General features: G+C 61.4%; 1 protein-coding gene across 1 annotated transcript in view; it reads left to right on the forward strand.

The window, feature by feature from the left end:
- HDAC6 (histone deacetylase 6) overlaps window positions 1-18,599 on the forward strand; it is a 25,372-nt gene continuing 6,773 nt past the window's right edge. Inside the window, exons 1-23 of the mRNA XM_071801254.1 lie at window positions 1-54; window positions 202-237; window positions 541-654; window positions 947-1,026; window positions 1,227-1,311; window positions 1,565-1,605; window positions 1,695-1,734; window positions 2,502-2,596; window positions 3,462-3,554; window positions 4,374-4,442; window positions 4,539-4,620; window positions 5,468-5,533; window positions 6,811-6,864; window positions 7,847-7,936; window positions 8,465-8,556; window positions 9,449-9,516; window positions 10,657-10,858; window positions 11,632-11,760; window positions 14,179-14,347; window positions 15,889-16,022; window positions 16,113-16,181; window positions 16,684-16,873; window positions 17,639-17,788. Of these exons, the coding sequence (XP_071657355.1) occupies window positions 235-237; window positions 541-654; window positions 947-1,026; window positions 1,227-1,311; window positions 1,565-1,605; window positions 1,695-1,734; window positions 2,502-2,596; window positions 3,462-3,554; window positions 4,374-4,442; window positions 4,539-4,620; window positions 5,468-5,533; window positions 6,811-6,864; window positions 7,847-7,936; window positions 8,465-8,556; window positions 9,449-9,516; window positions 10,657-10,858; window positions 11,632-11,760; window positions 14,179-14,347; window positions 15,889-16,022; window positions 16,113-16,181; window positions 16,684-16,873; window positions 17,639-17,788 (2,115 nt within the window). The 5' untranslated portion in view covers window positions 1-54; window positions 202-234. The remainder of the gene's footprint in view (window positions 55-201; window positions 238-540; window positions 655-946; window positions 1,027-1,226; window positions 1,312-1,564; window positions 1,606-1,694; window positions 1,735-2,501; window positions 2,597-3,461; window positions 3,555-4,373; window positions 4,443-4,538; window positions 4,621-5,467; window positions 5,534-6,810; window positions 6,865-7,846; window positions 7,937-8,464; window positions 8,557-9,448; window positions 9,517-10,656; window positions 10,859-11,631; window positions 11,761-14,178; window positions 14,348-15,888; window positions 16,023-16,112; window positions 16,182-16,683; window positions 16,874-17,638; window positions 17,789-18,599) is intronic.

Here is an 18,599-nt window from a genome sequence, read left to right on the forward strand (position 1 = left end):
TCTTTGCTGACGTCATCACGGCGCGGCCGCCGTCAGCGCCGCTCGGGGCTCCAGGTGAGCGCGGCTGCTCCGGTTCCTCCCGCTCCCCCATTGATCCCCATTGATCCCCATTGATCCCCATTGATTCCCATTGCCCCCCATTGACCGCCCCATTGTCCCCCATTGACCCCTCGTCTCCCCTCACCCCGTTCCCCCCCCCAGGCCCCTCCCTCTGCGGCGCCCCCCCGGCTGCGGATGGTGAGAAGGGGCGTGGCCAAGGCGGGTGGGCGGGGCCTGAGTGGGCGGAGCTTGTGGGCGGGGCGTGGGGGATCGGTGAGTGCGCGCGGGAACTGCGGGTGGGCGGGGTCTGCAAAGGGGGCGGGGTTTGAAAACGGGGCGGGGTTCGCAAAGGGGGCGGGGGATTAAAACGGGCGGGGTTGCAAAGGGGGCGGGGTTTAAAAATAGGCGGGGTTCACAAAAGGGCGGGGTTTGTAAAGGGGGCGGGGGTGTGAAAGGGGCGGGGTTTGCTAAGGGGGCCGGGCTGACTTTGGCTCCGCCCAGGGGAGGGCGGGGCGTCGCGTCCCCGCCCAGCGAGGGGCGGGGCTTCCGGAGCTGAAGCGCCGCGGCCGCGCGCGGAGCCGGAGGGAGGGGCTGGAGGCGGAGCTACAGCGGCTGGTAGGCGGGGCTTCCCCGGACGCCTGGGTCCCTTTTTAAGGGGGGGGGGGTCCCCAGACACCTGGGTCCCTTTCTGGGGGGGTCCCGGACGCCTGGGTCCATTCCTGGACACCTGGGTCCCTTGGGCAATGGGGGGGTCCCGGACACCTGGGTCCCCTCCCGGACGCCTGGGTCCCTTGGGCAAGGGGGAGTTCCCGGACACCTGGGTCCCCTCCCGAACGCCTGGGTCCCTTGGGCAAGGGGGGGTTCCCGGATGCCTGGGTCCCCTCCCGGACGCCTGGGTTCCCCGCAGGATCTGGGTGCGGAGGCGGCGGCGCCCACAGGGACGGGGCTGGTTCACCATGAGGAATTCGCCACTTCGGGGGATGGGAGGTAACGCCCGGACGCCTGGGTCCCCTTCCCAGTGCCCCCCCAGTACCCCCCCAGTACCCATTATCCCCCCCATGCTGCTCCCAGCTTCCCCTTGCACTGGGATACTGGGGTGACCCAGCTCTCCCCGGATGCCTGGGTCCCACTGGACGCCTGGGTCCCCTCCCGGACGCCTGGGTCCCCTCACTCTCCCCTTCCCCCAGCCCCCCAGAAGCTCCGGAGCCGCTTTCAGCCTCATGGGCCAAACTGGAGCAACTGGGACTGGCCCAGCGCTGCGTCCGCGTGCAGGTGAGCGCCCGGACGCCTGGGTCCCTCCCGGACGCCTGGGTCCCTCCCGGATGCCGGGGTCCCCTCCCAGACACCAGGGTCCCTCCTGGACGCCTGGGTTCCTCCTGGATGATGGGGTCCCCCCGGACGCCTGGGTCCCTCCCGGATGCCTGGGTCCCCCGGACGCCTGGGTCCCTCCCAGACGCCGAGGTCCCCCCGGACACCTGGGTCCCTCCCGGACGCCTGGGTCCCTCACATTGTCCCTTGTCCCCAGTGCCGCCCGGCAACCAATGAGGAGCTGCTGCTGGTGCACAGGTAGGGGGGCATTTTGGGGGGGGATTTTGGGGTTCCTGGGGGGTCCCCCCGATGGTTTTGGGGTCACTTTTGGGGTGTCCCCCCCACAGCCCCGACGACTTGGCCCGGATGGAGTTGGACCCCTCCCCGGTGAGTGTGCCCGGACGCCTGGGTCCCTCCCGAACTCCTGGGTCCCTCCCGAACTCCTGGGTCCCTCCCGGACACCTGGGTCCCTCCCGGACGCCTGGGTCCCTCCCAAACTCCTGCATCCTCCCCAGATGCCTGGGTCCCCCCCAATCTTGGGTCCCCCCCTACCCCCATAACCCTGAACTTTGCTTCCCCCCCTCCCCTCTCCCGAACTCCTGGGTCCCTCCCGAACTCCTGCGTCCCTCCCGGACGCCTGGGTCCCTCCCAGACGCCTGGGTCCCTCCCGGATGCCTGGGTCCCCCCCAATCTTGGGTCCCCCCCTACCCCCGTAACCCTGATCTTTGCTTTCCCCCCTCCCCTCTCCCGAATTCCTGGGTCCCTCCCGGACGCCTGGGTCCCTCCCGGACGCCTGGGTCCCTCCCGGATGCCTCGGTCCCCCCCAATCTTCAGGTCCCCTGCTACCCCCATAACCCTGAACTTTGCTTCCCCCCCTCCCCTCTCCCGAACTCCTGGGTCCCTCCCGAACTCCTGCGTCCCTCCCGGACGCCTGGGTCCCTCCCGGACGCCTGGGTCCCCCGGATGCCTGGGTCCCCCCCAGTCTTGGGGTCCCCACCCATCCCCATAACCCTGAACTTTGCTTCCCCCCACTCCCCTCTCCCGAACTCCTGGGTCCCTCCCGAACTCCTGGGTCCCTCCTGGACGCCTGGGTCCCTCCCGAACTCCTGGGTCCCCTGGACGCCTGGGTCCCTCCCGGACGCCGGGGTCCTCAGCCCGCAGGCCTTTCCCGCCGCGCCGTGGGGTCGCTGCTGGCGCTGCTGCACAAGCTGCTGAGCGGGGACGTGCGCAACGGGCTGGCGCTGCTGGGGTACGGCACCTATAGCGCCCATAGGCGCCCGCGGGCACCTATAGGATCCATAGGGACCCCCTGGGGGGGGGCTGGGCCATACGCATCACCCAGGGGCCTATAGAGCCACAGAAGCCCAGGGCCACCCCCTATAGGCCCCCCCAAGCCTCTATAAATCCACTCCCAGCCCATATAGAATCTTCTCCAGCCCCTATAGATTCACCCCCAGGGTCTATAGAACCTTCCTCAGCCCCTATAGATCCACCTCCAGGGTCTATAGAACCTCCCTCAGCCCCTACAGATCCACCCCCAGGGTCTATAGAACCTCCCGCAGCCCCTATAGATCCACCCCCAGGGTCTATAGAACCTCTCTCAGCCCCTATAGATGCACCCTCAGGGTCTATAGAACCTCCCTCAGCCCCTATAGATGCACCCTCAGGGTCTATAGAACCTTCCTCAGCCCCTATAGATCCACCTCCAGGGTCTATAGAACCTCCCTCAGCCCCTATAGATCCACCCCCAGGGTCTATAGAACCTCCCTCAGCCCCTATAGATGCACCCTCAGGGTCTATAGAACCTCCCTCAGCCCCTATAGATGCACCCTCAGGGTCTATAGAACCTCCCTCAGCCCCTATAGATGCACCCCCAGGCTCTATAGAACCCCCACCCTGCTCCTCTAGCTCCATCCTCAGGTTCTATAGATTCATCCCCAGCCATTCTATACTCCCTATAAATCCACCCCCTATAGCCCCCCCAAGCCCCTATAGATGCCCCCCCAACCTCAGGGGAGTCCTGCAGAACCCACAGGGTTGTGGTGCTGCTATGGGATCTCTAGGGTTCTTGGGGGGGTATAGAAGCTATAGGGGTGTCTATACGTTCCCTATAGGCCCCCCGGGCAGCACGAGGAGCCGGATGGCGCCGGCGGCCGATTCGACGGCGTCGCCATCGCCGCAAAGGAGGCGCGGACGGGGGGGCAGCGGTGAGGCCGCCGGACGCCTGGGTCCCTTTCGGAGGGGGGTCCCGGACGCCTGGGTCCCTTTGGGGGGGGTCCCGAACGCCTGGGTCCCTTTTTGGTTGGGTCTCTGGACGCCTGGGTCCCTTTGTGGGGGGTTCCCGGACGCCTGGGTCCCTTTGTGGGGGGTCCCCGGACGCCTGGGTCCCTTTTTGGGGGGTCCCGAACGCCTGGGTCCCTTTTTGGTTGGGTCTCTGGACTCCTGGGTTCATTTTTGGGGGGTTCCCGGACGCCTGGGTCCCTTTTCTGGGTCCCTGGACGCCTGGGTCCCTTTATGGGGGTTCCCGGATGCCTGGGTCCCTTCTCAGGGTTCCCGGACGCCTGGGTCCCTTTTTGGGGTTCCCGGACACCTGGGTCCCTTTGTGGGGGGTTCCCGGACGCCTGGGTCCCTTTCTGGGGGGTTCCCGGACGCCTGGGTCCCTTTCTGGGGATTCCCGGACGCCTGGGTCCCTTTTTGGGGTTCCCGGACGCCTGGGTCCCTTTGTGGGGGATCCCCGGATGCCTGGGTCCCTTTATGGGGGTTCCCGGATGCCTGGGTCCCTTCTCAGGGTTCCCGGACGCCTGGGTCCCTTTTTGGGGTTCCCGGACACCTGGGTCCCTTTGTGGGGGGTTCCCGGATGCCTGGGTCCCTTTTCGGGGTTCCCGGACGCCTGGGTCCCTTTCTGGGGATTCCCGGACGCCTGGGTCCCTTTGTGGGGTTCCCGGACGCCTGGGTCCCTTTGTGGGGGGTCCCCGGATGCCTGGGTCCCTTTTCGGGGTTCCCGGACGCCTGGGTTCCCTCCCCAGTGTCCTCCTGGTTGATTGGAGCTCCCGGCCCAGCTGGACCCTCCCCAGGCTCTTCCAGGACGACCCCGGGTACGTTACTGGTCCATACTGGTCCATACTGGTCCATACTGGTCCATACTGGTCTGTATTGGTCCATACTGGTCTATACTGCCCTCTCTCCCATAGGGTTCTGTATTTCGGGGTTCACGGAGGCCCCGCCCCCCCCGGCCCCCCCCAGCCCTTGAGCGTCCACGTGACCTGGGAGGAGGTATGGAATCCATAGGGATACCTATGGGAGGCCGTATAGGCACCATATGGGGCAGTATAGGGGCTATATGGGGCATTATAGGGGACGTATAGAGTGTTATAAGACCTGTATAGAGTGCTATAGGTGCCGTATGGAACATTATAGGGACTTTATGGAGAGTTATAAGAACCATATAGTGCTTTATGGGGACCGTATAGAGCATTATAAGGATTATATGGCGTATTATAGAGAACATAGGGGGTGTTATAGGGGCCGTATAGAGGATTGTAGGGACTATATGGGGCGGTATAGACACCCTATGGTGCTTTATAGAGACCTTATAGAGTGTTATAGGACCTGTGCTGCACTTTATAGGGGTCATATAGAGCATCATAAGGATCATATAGGGTGTTACAGAGACCCTATGGAGCGTTATAGGGGTTGTGTGGGGCGTTATAGGGGGTCTATAGGGCATTGTAGGGGCTCTATGGGGCACTTGTGGGGATCTATAGGGTATAATAGGGGCTCTGTAGGGCACTATAGGGGATCTATAGGGCATCACAGACACTACATAGGGGGTTATGGGGCTTTATAGGGGATGCGTAGGGTGTTATAGGGGCTGTATGGGGCATTATGGGAGAGATATGGGGATGTATGGAACGTATATGGGGTCTGTAGGGGTTGGGGGGCTATAGAGGTTCCTATAGGAACTGGAGGGTCTATAGGGGCTGGGGGGTCTCAGGGGTGTCTATAGGGGTTGGGGGGCCTATAGGGGGGTGTATAGGAACTGGGGGTGTCTATAGGGGTGGGGGGGTCTCTTGGGGTCCCTGTGGGGCTCTATAGGCTCTATACGTTGTGTTTCCTATAGGGGGAGGTGAGCGACGGTGACCTGGTGGCCGCGGTTCTGCAGCTGCTGCTGCCCCTGGGCCTGCAGGTGGCGCTTTGGGGCATTTTGGGGGGGTTTGGGGCGTTTTGGGGGGTCCCGGATGCCTGGGTCCCTTTTGGGGGGGTCCCAGTTTGGGGGTTCCTGGGGGGATTTGGGGGTTTTTGGGTGTTTCTGGGTGGTTTTTGGGTATTTTGGGGGGGTTCTGGGTGGTGTTTGGGGTGGGGTTGGGGTGGTTTTGGGGGTGATTTGGGGCATTTTGGGGTGTTTGGGGGTGATTTTGGGGGTGGTTTTGGGTATTTCTGGGTGTATTTTGGGGTGTTTGGGGTGGTTTGGGGTGGTTTGGGTGTTGGTTTGGGTGTTGGTTTGGGTGTTTTGGGGTGTTTTTTGGGGTGTTTTTCGGGGTGGTTTTGGCTGTTTCTGGTTGTTTTGGGGGTGTTTTTGGGGTGTTTCTGGGTGTTATTTGGGGTGGTTTGGGGTGGTTTTTGGGTGGTTTTGGGGGTGGTTTTGGGGGTGATTTGGGGCATTTTGGGGTGTTTGGGGGTGATTTTGGGGGTGGTTTTGGGTATTTCTGGGTGTATTTTGGGGTGTTTGGGGAGTTTTTGGGTGGTTTGGGTGTTGGTTTGGGTGTTTTGGGGTGGTTTTTGGGGTGTTTTTGGTGGTCTTGGGGTGGTTTTTTGGGTGGTTTTGGGGTGTTTTTTGGTGTTTCTGGGGTGGTTTTTTGGGTGTTTTTTTGGGTGTTTTTTGGGGTGTTTTTGGTGGTTTTGGGGTGGTTTTTTTGGGTGTTTTTGGGGTGGTTTTTTTGGGTGGTTTTGGGGTGGTTTTGGGGTATTTTGGGTATTTCTGGGTGGTTTTTGGGGCGTTTGGGGGAGGTTTTGGGTGCTTTTTTGGGTGTTGTTTTGGGTGTTGTGTTGGGTGGTTTGGGGTGGTTTTCAGGGTGCTTTTGGGTGTTTCTGGTTGGTTTTGGGGGTGTTTTTTGGGATGTTTTGGGGGTGGTTTTGGGGTGTTCTTGGGGTGGTTTTTTGGGTGTTTTGGGGTGTTTTTGGGGTGGTTTTTTTGGTGTTTTTGGGGTGTTTTTTGGGGTGTTTTGGGGGTGGTTTTTGGGGTGTTTTTGGGGTGGTTTCTTGGGTGTTTTTGGGGTGGTTTTTGGGGTGTTTCTTCTTGGTTTTGGGGTGGTTTTTTGTGTGTTTTTTGGGGTGTTTTTGGGGTGTTTTTGGGGTGTTTTGGGAGGTGTTTGGGGGTGTTTTTTGGGGGGGCTTTTTTGGGGCTGTTTTGGTGTTTTTTGGGGTGATTTTGGGTGTTTTTGGTGTTTCCGCTCCCGTCCCCAGTTCCAGCCCCAGCTCGTTCTCGTCACCTTCGACACCGGCCTGGGAGACACACAGGTACCTATAGACCCCTATAGACCCTTATAGATCCCTATAGACTCCTATAGACCCCTACAGACCCTATAAACATCTGTAGACGCTTATAGACAGCTATAGGCACTTATGGACCATATAGACACTTATAGGCACTTCTGGATCCTGTAGATGCCTATAGACACCTATAGATCCTGTAGACGCCTGTAGATACCTATGGATACCTATAGACACCTATGGACCCCCATAGAGCCCATAGACCCCCATAGACCTGTATAGACTCCTATAGAGCTCTCTAGACCCCTATGGACCGCAGAGCCCCCTATGGATGCCTATAGACACCTATACAGTCCCATAGATCTCTGTAGACCCCCATAGACCCCTATAGACTGCCATAGACCCCTCTAGATCCCATAGACTTCCAAAGAGTTCTGTAGACCCCATAGGTTCCTGTATATCCCTATAGACCCAAAAGCTCCATATAGATACGTATAGACCCTTATAGGTTGCTATAGACTCTCATAGACATTATAGAGCCCTATAGACTTGTATAGATTTTCATAGACCCACATAGACATCTATAGATCCCTATAAACCCCAGAGCTCCCTATAGATGCCTATAGACTACCATAGACCCCCACAGATCCTGTGGACCCTCATAGACCCCTATAGATGTCTATAGATCACTATAGATCTCTATAGACTCCTATAGATGTCATAGACCCCCATAGACCCTATAGACCCCCGTAGGCCCCTATAGATCCCTATAGACCCTGGAGCTCCCTGTAGATGCCTACAGACCCCCATAGACCTGTATAGACCCTCGTAGACCCCTATAAACCCCTATAGACCCCTATAGACGCCTGTAGACTCCTATAGACCCTTATAAAGGACATAGACCCCCATTGACCCCCATATACCCCATAACCCCCCATATCTGGGTCTATAGGTCGCCGGGGGGTCCATAGGGGCTCCCCGGTGCTATAGGTCCCCCTGTCCCCTATAGGGCCGTATAGGGGCGTCCCCCGAGGGGCTGTGGATGCTGACGCACCTGCTGGGGGCGCTGGCTGGGGGGCGGCTGCTGCTGGTGCTCCAGGTACCCACCTATAGCCACCTATAGCCACCTATAGCCACCTATGGATCTGGCGGGGTGTGGGGAGCGCGATGGGGGAACCTATAGGGGCCACACGGGCTGATTGCGGGATGTATAGGGGCTGTTTCTGGGACCTATAGGGACCATGTGGGTCATTTGGGGGATGTATAGGGGCCGTTTGCAGAATCTATAGGGGCCACGTGGGTGGTGTGTGGGATCTATAGGGACCATGGGTGGGATCTATAGGGATCGTGGGTGGGATCTATAGGGGCCATTTGGGGATCTATAGGGCCTGTGTGGGATCTATAGGGGCCATGTGGGTGGTGTGTGGGATCTATAGCAGCCATGGGTGGGATCTATAGGGGTCGTGGGTGGGATCTATAGGGGCTGTGGGTGGCATCTATAGGGGCCATTTGGGGATCTATAGGGCTTGTGTGGGATCTATAGAGGCCATGTGGGTGGTGGGTGGGATCTATAGGGGCTATGTGGGTGCTGTGTGGGATGTACAGAGCCCATAGGTTGTGTCCATAGGGGCCGGCGGAGCAGGGGGGGGTCGCTGCCATCCTGCGGGCGCTGTTGGGGGACAACGGGGACCCCCCCGGGCCCTGTGCCCCCAGCCCAGGGTCAGTATGGGCACGTATGGGGGCTATAGGGGGCTATGGGGTGTTGGGGGTTCTGTAGGGGGCTATGGGGGGATGGGGGGTCTATAGGGGTCTATGGGGTGTTGGGGGGGTCTATAGGGGTCTATGGGAGGTCTATAGGGGTCTATGGGGTGTTGTGGGAGTCTATAGGGGTCTATGGGGTGTTGGGGGGGTCTATAGGGGTCTATGGGAGGTCTATAGGGGTCTATGGGGTGTTGTGGGGGTCTATAGGGGTCTATGGGGTGTTGGGGGGGTCTGTAGGGGTCTATGGGAGGATATGGGGGGTCTATAGGGGTCTATGGGGTGTTGTGGGAGTCTATAGGGGTCTATGGGGTGTTGGGGGGGTCTATAGGGGTCTATGGGAGGACATGGGAGGTCTATAGAGGTCTATGAGGTGTTGTGGGGGTCTATAGGGGTCTATGGGAGTGTATGGGGAGTCTATAGGGGTCTGTGGGTTGTTGGGGGCGTCTATAGGGGTTTATGGGAGGATATGGGGGGTCTATAGGGGTCTATGGGGTGTTGGGGGGCCTATAGGGGTCTATGGGGGACATGGAGGGGCTATAGGGGTCTGTGGGGGGACATTGGGAATATGGGGGGCTATAGGGGTCTATGGGGAGCTATAGGGGGTTTGAGGTGTTTTGGGGGTCTATAGGGGTCTATGGGGAGCTATAGGGGGTTTGAGGTGTTTTGGGGGATCAATAGGGGTCTATGGGCTGCTGGGGGTATATAGGGGCCTATAGGGGGGTCTAAGGTATTTGGGGGGGCCTGGGGGTGATTTGGGGGGCTCAGGAAGGTTCGGGGGGGTCAATGGTGGTTTGGGGGTGTCCCCCCCACCCCCAAGAACCTCTGTGTCCGTCCGTCCGTCCGTCCGCAGCGGCCTGGCCAGCGTGTCGCGCGCCCTGAGCACCTATGGGCGCTTCTGGAGCTGCCTGCGCCGCGCCGGTGAGTCCCGAACCCCAAAACACCCCGAAAACACCACTAGGCCACGTTGCTAGGGCACCGACGCGGTTGCTAGGGCGCCATCTTGGTTGCCAGGGCGCCATCTTGGTTGCTGGGCAGTCTCATTGGTTGCTAGGGCGCCATCTTGGTTGCTAGGCCGCCATCTTGGTTGCTAGGCTACCATCTTGGTTGCCAGGGCGCCATCTTGGTTGCTAGGCCGCCATCTTGGTTGCTAGGCTGCCATCTTGGTTGCCAGGGCGCCATCTTGGTTGCTAGGGCACCATCTTGGTTGCTGGGCAGTCTCATTGGTTGCTAGGGCACCATCTTGGTTGCTAGGGCGCCATCTTGGTTGCTGGAGGGTCTAATTGGTTGCTAGGGCGCCATCTTGGTTGCTAGGCCGCCATCTTGGTTGCTAAGCTGGCATCTTGGTTGCTAGGGCGCCATCTTGGTTGCTGGGCAGTCTCATTGGTTGCTAGGCCGCCATCTTGGTTGCTAGGGCGCCATCTTGGTTGCAAGACTGCCATCTTGGTTGCTAGGGCGCCATCTTGGTTGCCAGGGCGCCATCTTGGTTGCTGGGCAGTCCAATTGGTTGCTAGGGCGCCATCTTGGTTGCTAGGCTGCCATCTTGGTTGCTAGGCCACCATCTTGGTTGCTAGGGCGCCATCTTGGTTGCCAGAGCACCATCTAGGCCGCCATCTTGGTTGCTAAGCTGCCATCTTGGTTGTTAGGGCAGCCATCTTGGTTGCTAGGTGACCATCTTGGTTGCTAGGCCGCCATCTTGATTGCTAGGCCGCCATCTTGGTTGCCAGGGCGCCATCTTGGTTGCCAGGGCGCCATCTTGGTTGCTAGGGTGCCATCTTGGTTGCCATGGCGCCATCTTGGTTGCCAGGGCTCCATCTCGGTTGCTAGGCCGCCATCTCGGTTGCTAGGGCGCCATCTTGGTTTCTAAGGCTCCATCTCCATTTCTAGGCCGCCATCTTGGTTACCACGCATTTCCCGCCATATTTCACCCTCAACCCCCCCCATCACATCCCCACTTCCTTTTGGGGTCCTCCCCAAGCTCCCAGACCCCTCCAAACCCCCCAACCCCCCCATAGCAGCGACCGCCATGTTGGACCCATCCGGATCTCCTGTTCCCCCCAGAGCCCCAGGAGGAGGAGGAGAAGGACGAGGAGGATGAGGAAGGTTTGGGGCGCCCGGAGGAAGATGAGGAGCCCCCAGGGACCCCCCCGGAGGATGAAGATGAGGAGGAGGAGGAGGAGGAGCCATCACGGCCGCATTCGGCCGCCCGCACCGCGCTGGTGCACGACCCCAGGATGGAGGAGCACGTCAACCCCTGGGACAGGTCGGGGGACCCAAAATGGGGGGGCACGAGGGTTTGGGGTCCCCTGAGGGTTGGGGAGGTCCCCATAAAGTTTGGGGTCCCCTGAGAGTCCTCTGAGGGTTTTGGGGTCTCATGAGGATTTGGGGGGGTCCCCTGGTGGTCTGTGGTCCCCTGAGAGTCCCCTGAGGGTTTTGGGGTCCCATGAGGGTTTTGGGGTCCCCTGAGGGTTGGGGGGGGGTCCCCATAAATTTTGGGGTCTCATGAGGATTTGGGGGGGTCCCCTGGTGGTCTGTGGTCCCCTGAGAGTCCCCTGAGGGTTTTGGGGTCCCATGAGGGTTTTGGGGTCCCCTGAGGGTTGGGGGGGGGTCCCCATAAATTTTGGGGTCCCCTGAGAGTCCCCTGAGGGTTTTGGGGGGGTCCCTATAAAGTTTGGGGTCCCCTGAGGGTTTTGGAGGGTCCCCTAAGGGTTTGGGGTCCCATGAGGGTTTTGGGGGTTCCTCTGAAAGTTTGGGGTCCCCTGAGGGATTTTGGGGGGTCCCCTAAGGTTTGGGGTCCCCTGAGGGTCCCCTGAGGGTTTTGGGGGGTCCCCTGAAAGTTTGGGGTCCCCTGAGGGTTTGGGGTCCCCTGAGAGGCCCCTGAGGGTTTTGGGGTCCCATGAGGGTTTTGGGGTCCCCTGAGGCTCCCCCTGCTACTTCACCTCCCCGGACGCCTGGGTCCCCATCCCGTATGTTGTGTAATTTGGGGGTCCCCATGTGCATTACTTTGGGGTTCACCTGTGTATTTTGGGGGTTCAGCCAGCACCCCGAGCGGCCGCAGCGCCTGCGCCGGATCCTGGAGCGGCTGGAGGAGCTGGGGCTGGCCCAGCGCTGCCTGCGCCTGCGCGCCCGACGCGCCACGGTGGCCGAGCTGCGCGCCTGTCACACGTGAGAGCCGGGGACGTGGGGACACGGCCGGATTGGTTGCCATGCCGCCATCTTGGTTGCTAGGGCGCCATCTTGGTTGCCAGGGCGCCATCTTGGTTGCCAGGGCACCATCTTGGTTCCCAGGGCACCATCTTGGTTGCTAGGGCGCCATCTTGGTTGCTAGGCCCACATCTTGGTTCCCAGGGCACCATCTTGGTTGCTAGGCCACCATCTTGGTTCCCAGGGCACCATCTTGGTTGCCAGGGCACCATCTTGGTTGCTAGGGTGACATTGGTTGCCAGGCCGCCATCTTGGTTGCTACGGCGCCATCTTGGTTCCCAGGGTGCCATCTTGGTTGCTAGGCCACCATCTTGGTTGCCAGGGCACCATCTTGGTTGCTAGGGTGACATATTGGTTGCCAGGGCGCCATCTTGGTTCCCAGGGCGCCATCTTGGTTGCCAGGGCGCCATCTTGGTTGCCAGGGCACCATCTTGGTTGCTAGGGCGCCATCTTGGTTGCTAGGCCCCCATCTTGGTTCCCAGGGCACCATCTTGGTTGCTAGGGCGCCATCTTGGTTCCCAGGGCACCATCTTGGTTCCCAGGGCACCATCTTGGTTGCCAGGGCACCATCTTGGTTGCTAGGGTGACATTGGTTGCCAGGCCGCCATCTTGGTTGCTACGGCGCCATCTTGGTTCCCAGGGTGCCATCTTGGTTGCTAGGCCACCATCTTGGTTCCCAGGGCACCATCTTGGTTGCTAGGGTGACATATTGGTTGCCAGGGCGCCATCTTGGTTCCCAGGGCACCATCTTGGTTGCTAGGCCACCATCTTGGTTCCCAGGGCACCATCTTGGTTGCTAGGGCACCATCTTGGTTCCCAGGGCACCATCTTGGTTGCTAGGGCGCCATCTTGGTTCCCAGGGCGCCATCTTTGTTGCTATGGCGCCATCTTGGTTCCCAGGGTGCCATCTTGGTTGCTATGGCGCCATCGTGGTTGCTAGGCCACCATCTTGGTTCCCAGGGCACCATCTTGGTTGCTAGGGTGACATATTGGTTGCCAAGGCACCATCTTGGTTCCCAGGGCACCATCTTGGTTGCTAGGGCACCATCTTGGTTCCCAGGGCACCATCTTTGTTGCTAGGGCGCCATCTTGGTTCCCAGAGCACCATCTTTGTTGCTAGGGTGCCATCTTGGTTCCCAGGGCACCATCTTGGTTGCTAGGGCGCCATCTTGGTTGCTAGGCCACCATCTTGGTTCCCAGGGCAGCATCTTGGTTGCTAGGCCGCCATCTTGGTTCCCAGGGCGCCATCTTTGTTGCTAGGGTGCCATCTTGGTTCCCAGGGCACCATCTTTGTTGCTAGGGTGCCATCTTGGTTGCTAGGGCGCCATCTTGGTTCCCAGGCAGCCATCTTGGTGCCATCTTGGAACTGAGGGAGACATTGGGGTGAACCATTGAAAACTGGGGGGGACATTGGGACGAACCATTGAGAAACAGGGGGAACATTGGGGTGAACCATTGACAACTGAGGGATATTGGGGTGAACCACTGAGAACTGGGGGGAACATTGGGGCGAACCATTGAGAGAAGCACAGGGTACCTCATTTCGGGGTCCTGGTCTCTCCCACTTTCTGACACGGGGGTGCCCGTTTCGGGGTCCCGGTCTCTCCCACTCTCAGACACGGGGGTGCCCGTTTCGGGGTCGTGGTCTCTCCCACTCTCAGACACGGGGGTGCCCATTTCGGGGTCCCGGTCTCTCCCACTCTCAGACACGGGGGTGTCCATTTTGGGGTCCTGGATGCTCCCACTCTCAGACACGGGGGTGCCCGTTTTAGGGTCATGGTCGCTCCCGCTCTCTGACACGGGGGTGCGGGTTTCAGGGTCCTGGTTGCTCCCACTTTATGACACGGGGGTGCCCATTTCAGGGTCCTGGTCTCTCCCACTTTCTGACATGGGGGTGCCCATTTCGGGGTCCCGGTCTCTCCCACTCTCAGACACGGGGGTGCCCATTTCGGGGTCCCAGTCTCTCCCACTTTCAGACACGGGGGTGCCCATTTCGGGGTCCCGGTCTCTCCCACTTTCAGACACGGGGGTGCCCATTTCGGGGTCCCAGTCTCTCCCACTTTCTGACACGGGGGTGTCCATTTTAGGGTCATGGTCGCTCCCACTCTCTGACACGGGGGTGCGGGTTTCGGGGTCATGGTCGCTCCCATTTTATAACACGGGGGTGCCCATTTTGGGGTCCTGGTCTCTCCCACTTTCTGACACGGGGGTGCTGGTTTCGGGGTGCGGGTTTCGGGGTCCCGGTCTCTCCCACTCTCTGACACGGGGGTGCGGGTTTCGGGGTCCCGGTCTCTCCCACTCTCTGACACGGGGGTGCGGGTTTCGGGGTCCCGGTCTCTCGCACTGTCTGACCTGGGGGTGCCGTTTTGGGGCGCGCAGGCTCCCGCACATCGCGTCTCTGCGTCGCTCGCGGTCGCTGCGCCCGCGGGAGCTGCGGGTGCTGGCCCAGCGCTACAACTCCGTGTTCCTGTGCCCCCGCTCCTTCGACTGCGCCCGCCTGGCGGCCGGGGCGGCGTGCGAGGCCGTCAGCGCCGTCGTGGACGGCACGGTACGCTATGGGGGATATAGGGGCCCTCTGGGGTCGCTGTGGGGTGGTACGGGGGGTCTCTGGGGTGCTACGGGGGTCTATGGGCGGTCTATGGGGGGTTATGAGGGGTATTGGGGGTTATTGGGTGTTGTGAGTCCTATAGAGTTTCACAAGGGTGTTGGGAGGTTCTATGGGGTGCCAAAGGGCTTTATAGAGTGTTATAGGGCTCTATAGGGTGTTATAGATCCCTATAGGGTGTTATAGGGCTCTGGGGGGGTTATTGGGGTGTTATGGGGGTTATTGGGGGTTATGGGGGTTATTGGGGGATATGGGGGTCATTGGGGTGTTGTGAGTCCCATAGAGTTTCACAAGGTTCTATGGGGTGTTGGGGGGTTCTATGGGGTGCCAAAGGGCTCTATAGGGTGTCATGGGGGCCTATAGGGGGTTATTGGGGTGTTATGGGGGTTATTTGGGTTATGGGGGGTTATGGGGGTCTATGGGGGTATTGGGGGTTATTGGGTGTTGTGAGTCCTATAGAGTTTCACAAGGGTGTTGGGAGGTTCTATGGGGTGCCAAAGGGCTTTATAGAGTGTTATAGAGCTCTATAGGGTGTTATAGATCCCTATAGGGTGTTATAGGGCTCTGGGGGGGTTATTGGGGTGTTATGGGGGTTATTGGGGGTTATGGGGGTTATTGGGGGATATGGGGGTCATTGGGGTGTTGTGAGTCCCATAGAGTTTCACAAGGTTCTATGGGGTGTTGGGGGGTTCTATGGGGTGCCAAAGGGCTCTATAGGGTGTCATGGGGGCCTATAGGGGGTTATTGGGGTGTTATGGGGGTTATGGGGGTTATTGGGTGTCACGGGGGGTCTATGGGGTGTTATAGGGGGTCTATGGGGGTTATTGGGGGTTGTTGGGTGTTGTGAGTCCTATAGAGTTTCACAAGGTTCTATAGACCCCCAAATTCTCCCCCCATGCCCCCATTTCCCCCCCCAGTCACCACTTTATCCCCCCCATCACCCCCATATTCCCCCCGGCCGCCATTTTGTCTCCCCACAGCCGCCATCTTGTCTCCCCTCAAACCCCATTTTCCCCCCCAAAACCCCATTTTTCCCCCCCAAACCCCCCAATACCCCCCCCATGCCCCCCAACTTCCCCCCTGACCCCCATTTTCCCCCCAATCACCATTTTATCCCCCCCATCACCCCCATATTCCCCCCCGGCCGCCATTTTGTCTCCCCACAGCCGCCATCTTGTCTCCCCTCAAACCCCATTTTCCCCCCCAAAACCCCATTTTTCCCCCCCAAACCCCCCAATACCCCCCCCCTCAGCCCCCCAACTCCCCCCCTGACCCCCATTTTCCCCCCAGTTACCATTTTATCCCCCCCATCACCCCCATATTCCCCCCGGCCGCCATTTTGTCTCCCCACAGCCGCCATCTTGTCTCCCCTCAAACCCCATTTTCCCCCCCAAAACCCCACTTTTCCCCCCCCAAACCCCCCAATACCCGCCCCCTCAGCCCCCCAACTTCCCCCCCTGACCCCCATTTTCCCCCCTTTCCAGGTGCAGAACGCCCTGGCCGTGGTTCGCCCCCCCGGCCACCACGCCGGCCCCGGCTCGGCCGGCGGCTTCTGCCTCTTCAACAACGTGGCCGTGGCCGCTCGACACGGGCAGCGCCGGGCGGGGGGCAACCTCAGGTACCCCCAAACCCCCCACAACAAGGGGGGGTCCCCAAAACGCTGGGGGGGTCCCCAAAATCTGCCCCATTTCACCTCCCCCCGCCCCAGGGTGCTGATCCTGGACTGGGACGTTCACCATGGAAATGGCACCCAGGAGATTTTTGAGGACGATCCCAGGTTTTTGGGGGGGTTTTGGGGTGCTGGGGGGGTCAGTGGGGGGTCCTGTGGGTTTTGGGGTGCTGGGGGTCAATGGGGAGGTCAATGGGAGTCAATGGGGGGTCAATGGGAGTCAATGGAGGGTCAATGGGTGTCAATGGGGTTATGGGGTCAATGGAGGGTCCTGTGGGTTTTGGGGTGCTGGGGGGTCAATGGGGAGGTCAATGGGAGTCAATGGGGGGTCAATGGGTGTTGATGGGGGTTATGGGGTCAATGGGGGGTCCTGTGGGTTTTGGGGTGCTGGGGGGCTCACTGGGAGTCAGTGGGGGTCCCTGTATATTTTGGGGTTCCAGGGGGGTTCCCTGTATATTTTGGGGTTTGGGGGGGGTCCCTGTATATTTTGGGGTTCCAGGGGGGTTCCCTGTATATTTTGGGGTGCCGGGTGGGAATCAATGTGTACATTGGTGTTTGGGGGGGGGTTCCCTGACCACTTTGGGGTGCCCGCCCCCCCCCATTTCCACAGCGTCCTCTACATCTCCCTGCACCGCCATGACGGCTCCTTCTTCCCGGGGGGCCGGGGGGGGTCCCCGAGCCGGCGCGGCCGGGGGGGCGGCAGCGGCTTCACCCTCAACGTGGGCTGGGGGGGCCCCCGCGCCGGGGACCCCGAGTACCTGGCGGCCATGACCAGGCTGGTGCTGCCCGTGGGCCTGCAGGTGCGGCCCGGACGCCTGGGTCCCTTTTTGGGGGGGGTGGGGGGGGTTACCCGGATGCCTGGGTCCCTTTTAGGGGGTTGCCCAGACACCTGGGTCCCTTTCGGGGGGAGGTTGGGGGGTTTGCCCAGACGCTTGGGTCCCCTTGGTGGGGGGGAGGGGTGCCCGGACGCCTGGGTCCCCTTTTATGGGGTTTGGGTGGGGTTGCCCGGACGCCTGGGTCCCCTTGTGGGGGGTGGGGGGGGGAGGTTGCCCGGACGCCTGGGTCCCTCCCGGACGCCTGGGTCCCCTGTTTGTTTGGGGGTGTGTGGGGGGTGTCCCGGACGCCTGGGTCCCTCCCGGACACCTGGGTCTCCTGTTTGTTTGGGGGGGTGTGGGGGGTGTCCTGGACGCCTGGGTCCCCTGTTTGTTTGGGGGGGTGCTGGGGGTGTCCCGGACGCCTGGGTCCCTCCCGGGTGCCTGGGTCCCCGTTTGGGGGGTTCCCAGATGCCTGGGGGGGTCCCAGATGCCTGGGTCCCTTTCAAGGGGGGTGTGGGGGGTCCCGGACGCCTGGGTCCCCTGTTTGTTTGGGGGGGTGCTGGGGGGTGTCCCGGACGCCTGGGTCCCTCCCAGACGCCTGGGTCCCCTGTTTGTTTGGGGGGGGTGTGGGGGGTGTCCCGGACGCCTGGGTCCCTCCCAGACGCCTGGGTCCCCTGTTTGTTTGGGGGGGTGCTGGGGGTGTCCCGGACGCCTGGGTCCCTCCCGGACGCCTGGGTCCCCCGTTGGCAGTTCGCCCCGCAGCTGGTGCTGGTGTCGGCCGGGTTCGACGCGGGCCGGGGGGACCCCCTGGGGGGGTGTCTGGTGTCCCCCCAAACCTTCGGGCTCATGACGCACCTGCTGGGGGCGCTGGCCGGGGGGCGCATGGTGCTGGTGCTCGAGGTAAAGTGGGGGGCACTTGGGGGCATTCCTGGGTCCCTGAGGGCATTCTGGGGTCCCTGGGGGCATTTGGGGCGTTCCAGGGTCCCTGGGGGGTTTGGGGCATTCCGGGGTCCCTGGGGGGGTTTGGGGTCCCTGGGGGGTTTGGGGCATTCCGGGGTCCCTGGGGGGGTTTGGGGGTCCCTGGGGGGTTTGGGGCATTCCGGGGTCCCTGGGGGCGTTTGGGGCATTCCGGGGTCCCTGGGGGGGGTTTGGGGGTCCCTGGGGGTTTGGGGCATTCCGGGGTCCCTGGGGGCGTTTGGGGCATTCCGGGGTCCCTGGGGGGGGTTTGGGGGGGCCTGGGGGGTTTGGGGCATTCCAGGGTCCCTGGGGGGGTTTGGGGCATTCCGGGGTCCCTGGGGGGGTTTGGGGGTCCCTGGGGGGTTTGGGGCATTCCAGGGTCCCTGGGGGGGTTTGGGGCATTCCGGGGTCCCTGGGGGGGGTTTGGGGGTCCCTGGGGGTTTGGGGCATTCCGGGGTCCCTGGGGGAGTTTGGGGGCCCCTGGGGGGGTTTGGGGTGCCCTGGGGGGGGTTTGGGGCATTCCGGGGTCCCTGGGGGGTTTGGGGTCCCTGGGGGGGTTTGGGGCATTCCGGGGTCCCTGGGGGGGTTTGGGGGTCCCTGGGGGGTTTGGGGCATTCCAGGGTCCCTGGGGGGTTTGGGGCATTCCGGGGTCCCTGGGGGGGTTTGGGGTCCCTGGGGGGGTTTGGGGCATTCCGGGGTCCCTGGGGGGGTTTGGGGCATTCCGGGGTCCCTGGGGGGATTTGGGGGGCCATGG

The sequence above is a fragment of the Patagioenas fasciata genome, chromosome 36 (genome assembly GCF_037038585.1).
Source record: "Patagioenas fasciata isolate bPatFas1 chromosome 36, bPatFas1.hap1, whole genome shotgun sequence".
NCBI lineage: Eukaryota > Metazoa > Chordata > Aves > Columbiformes > Columbidae > Patagioenas > Patagioenas fasciata.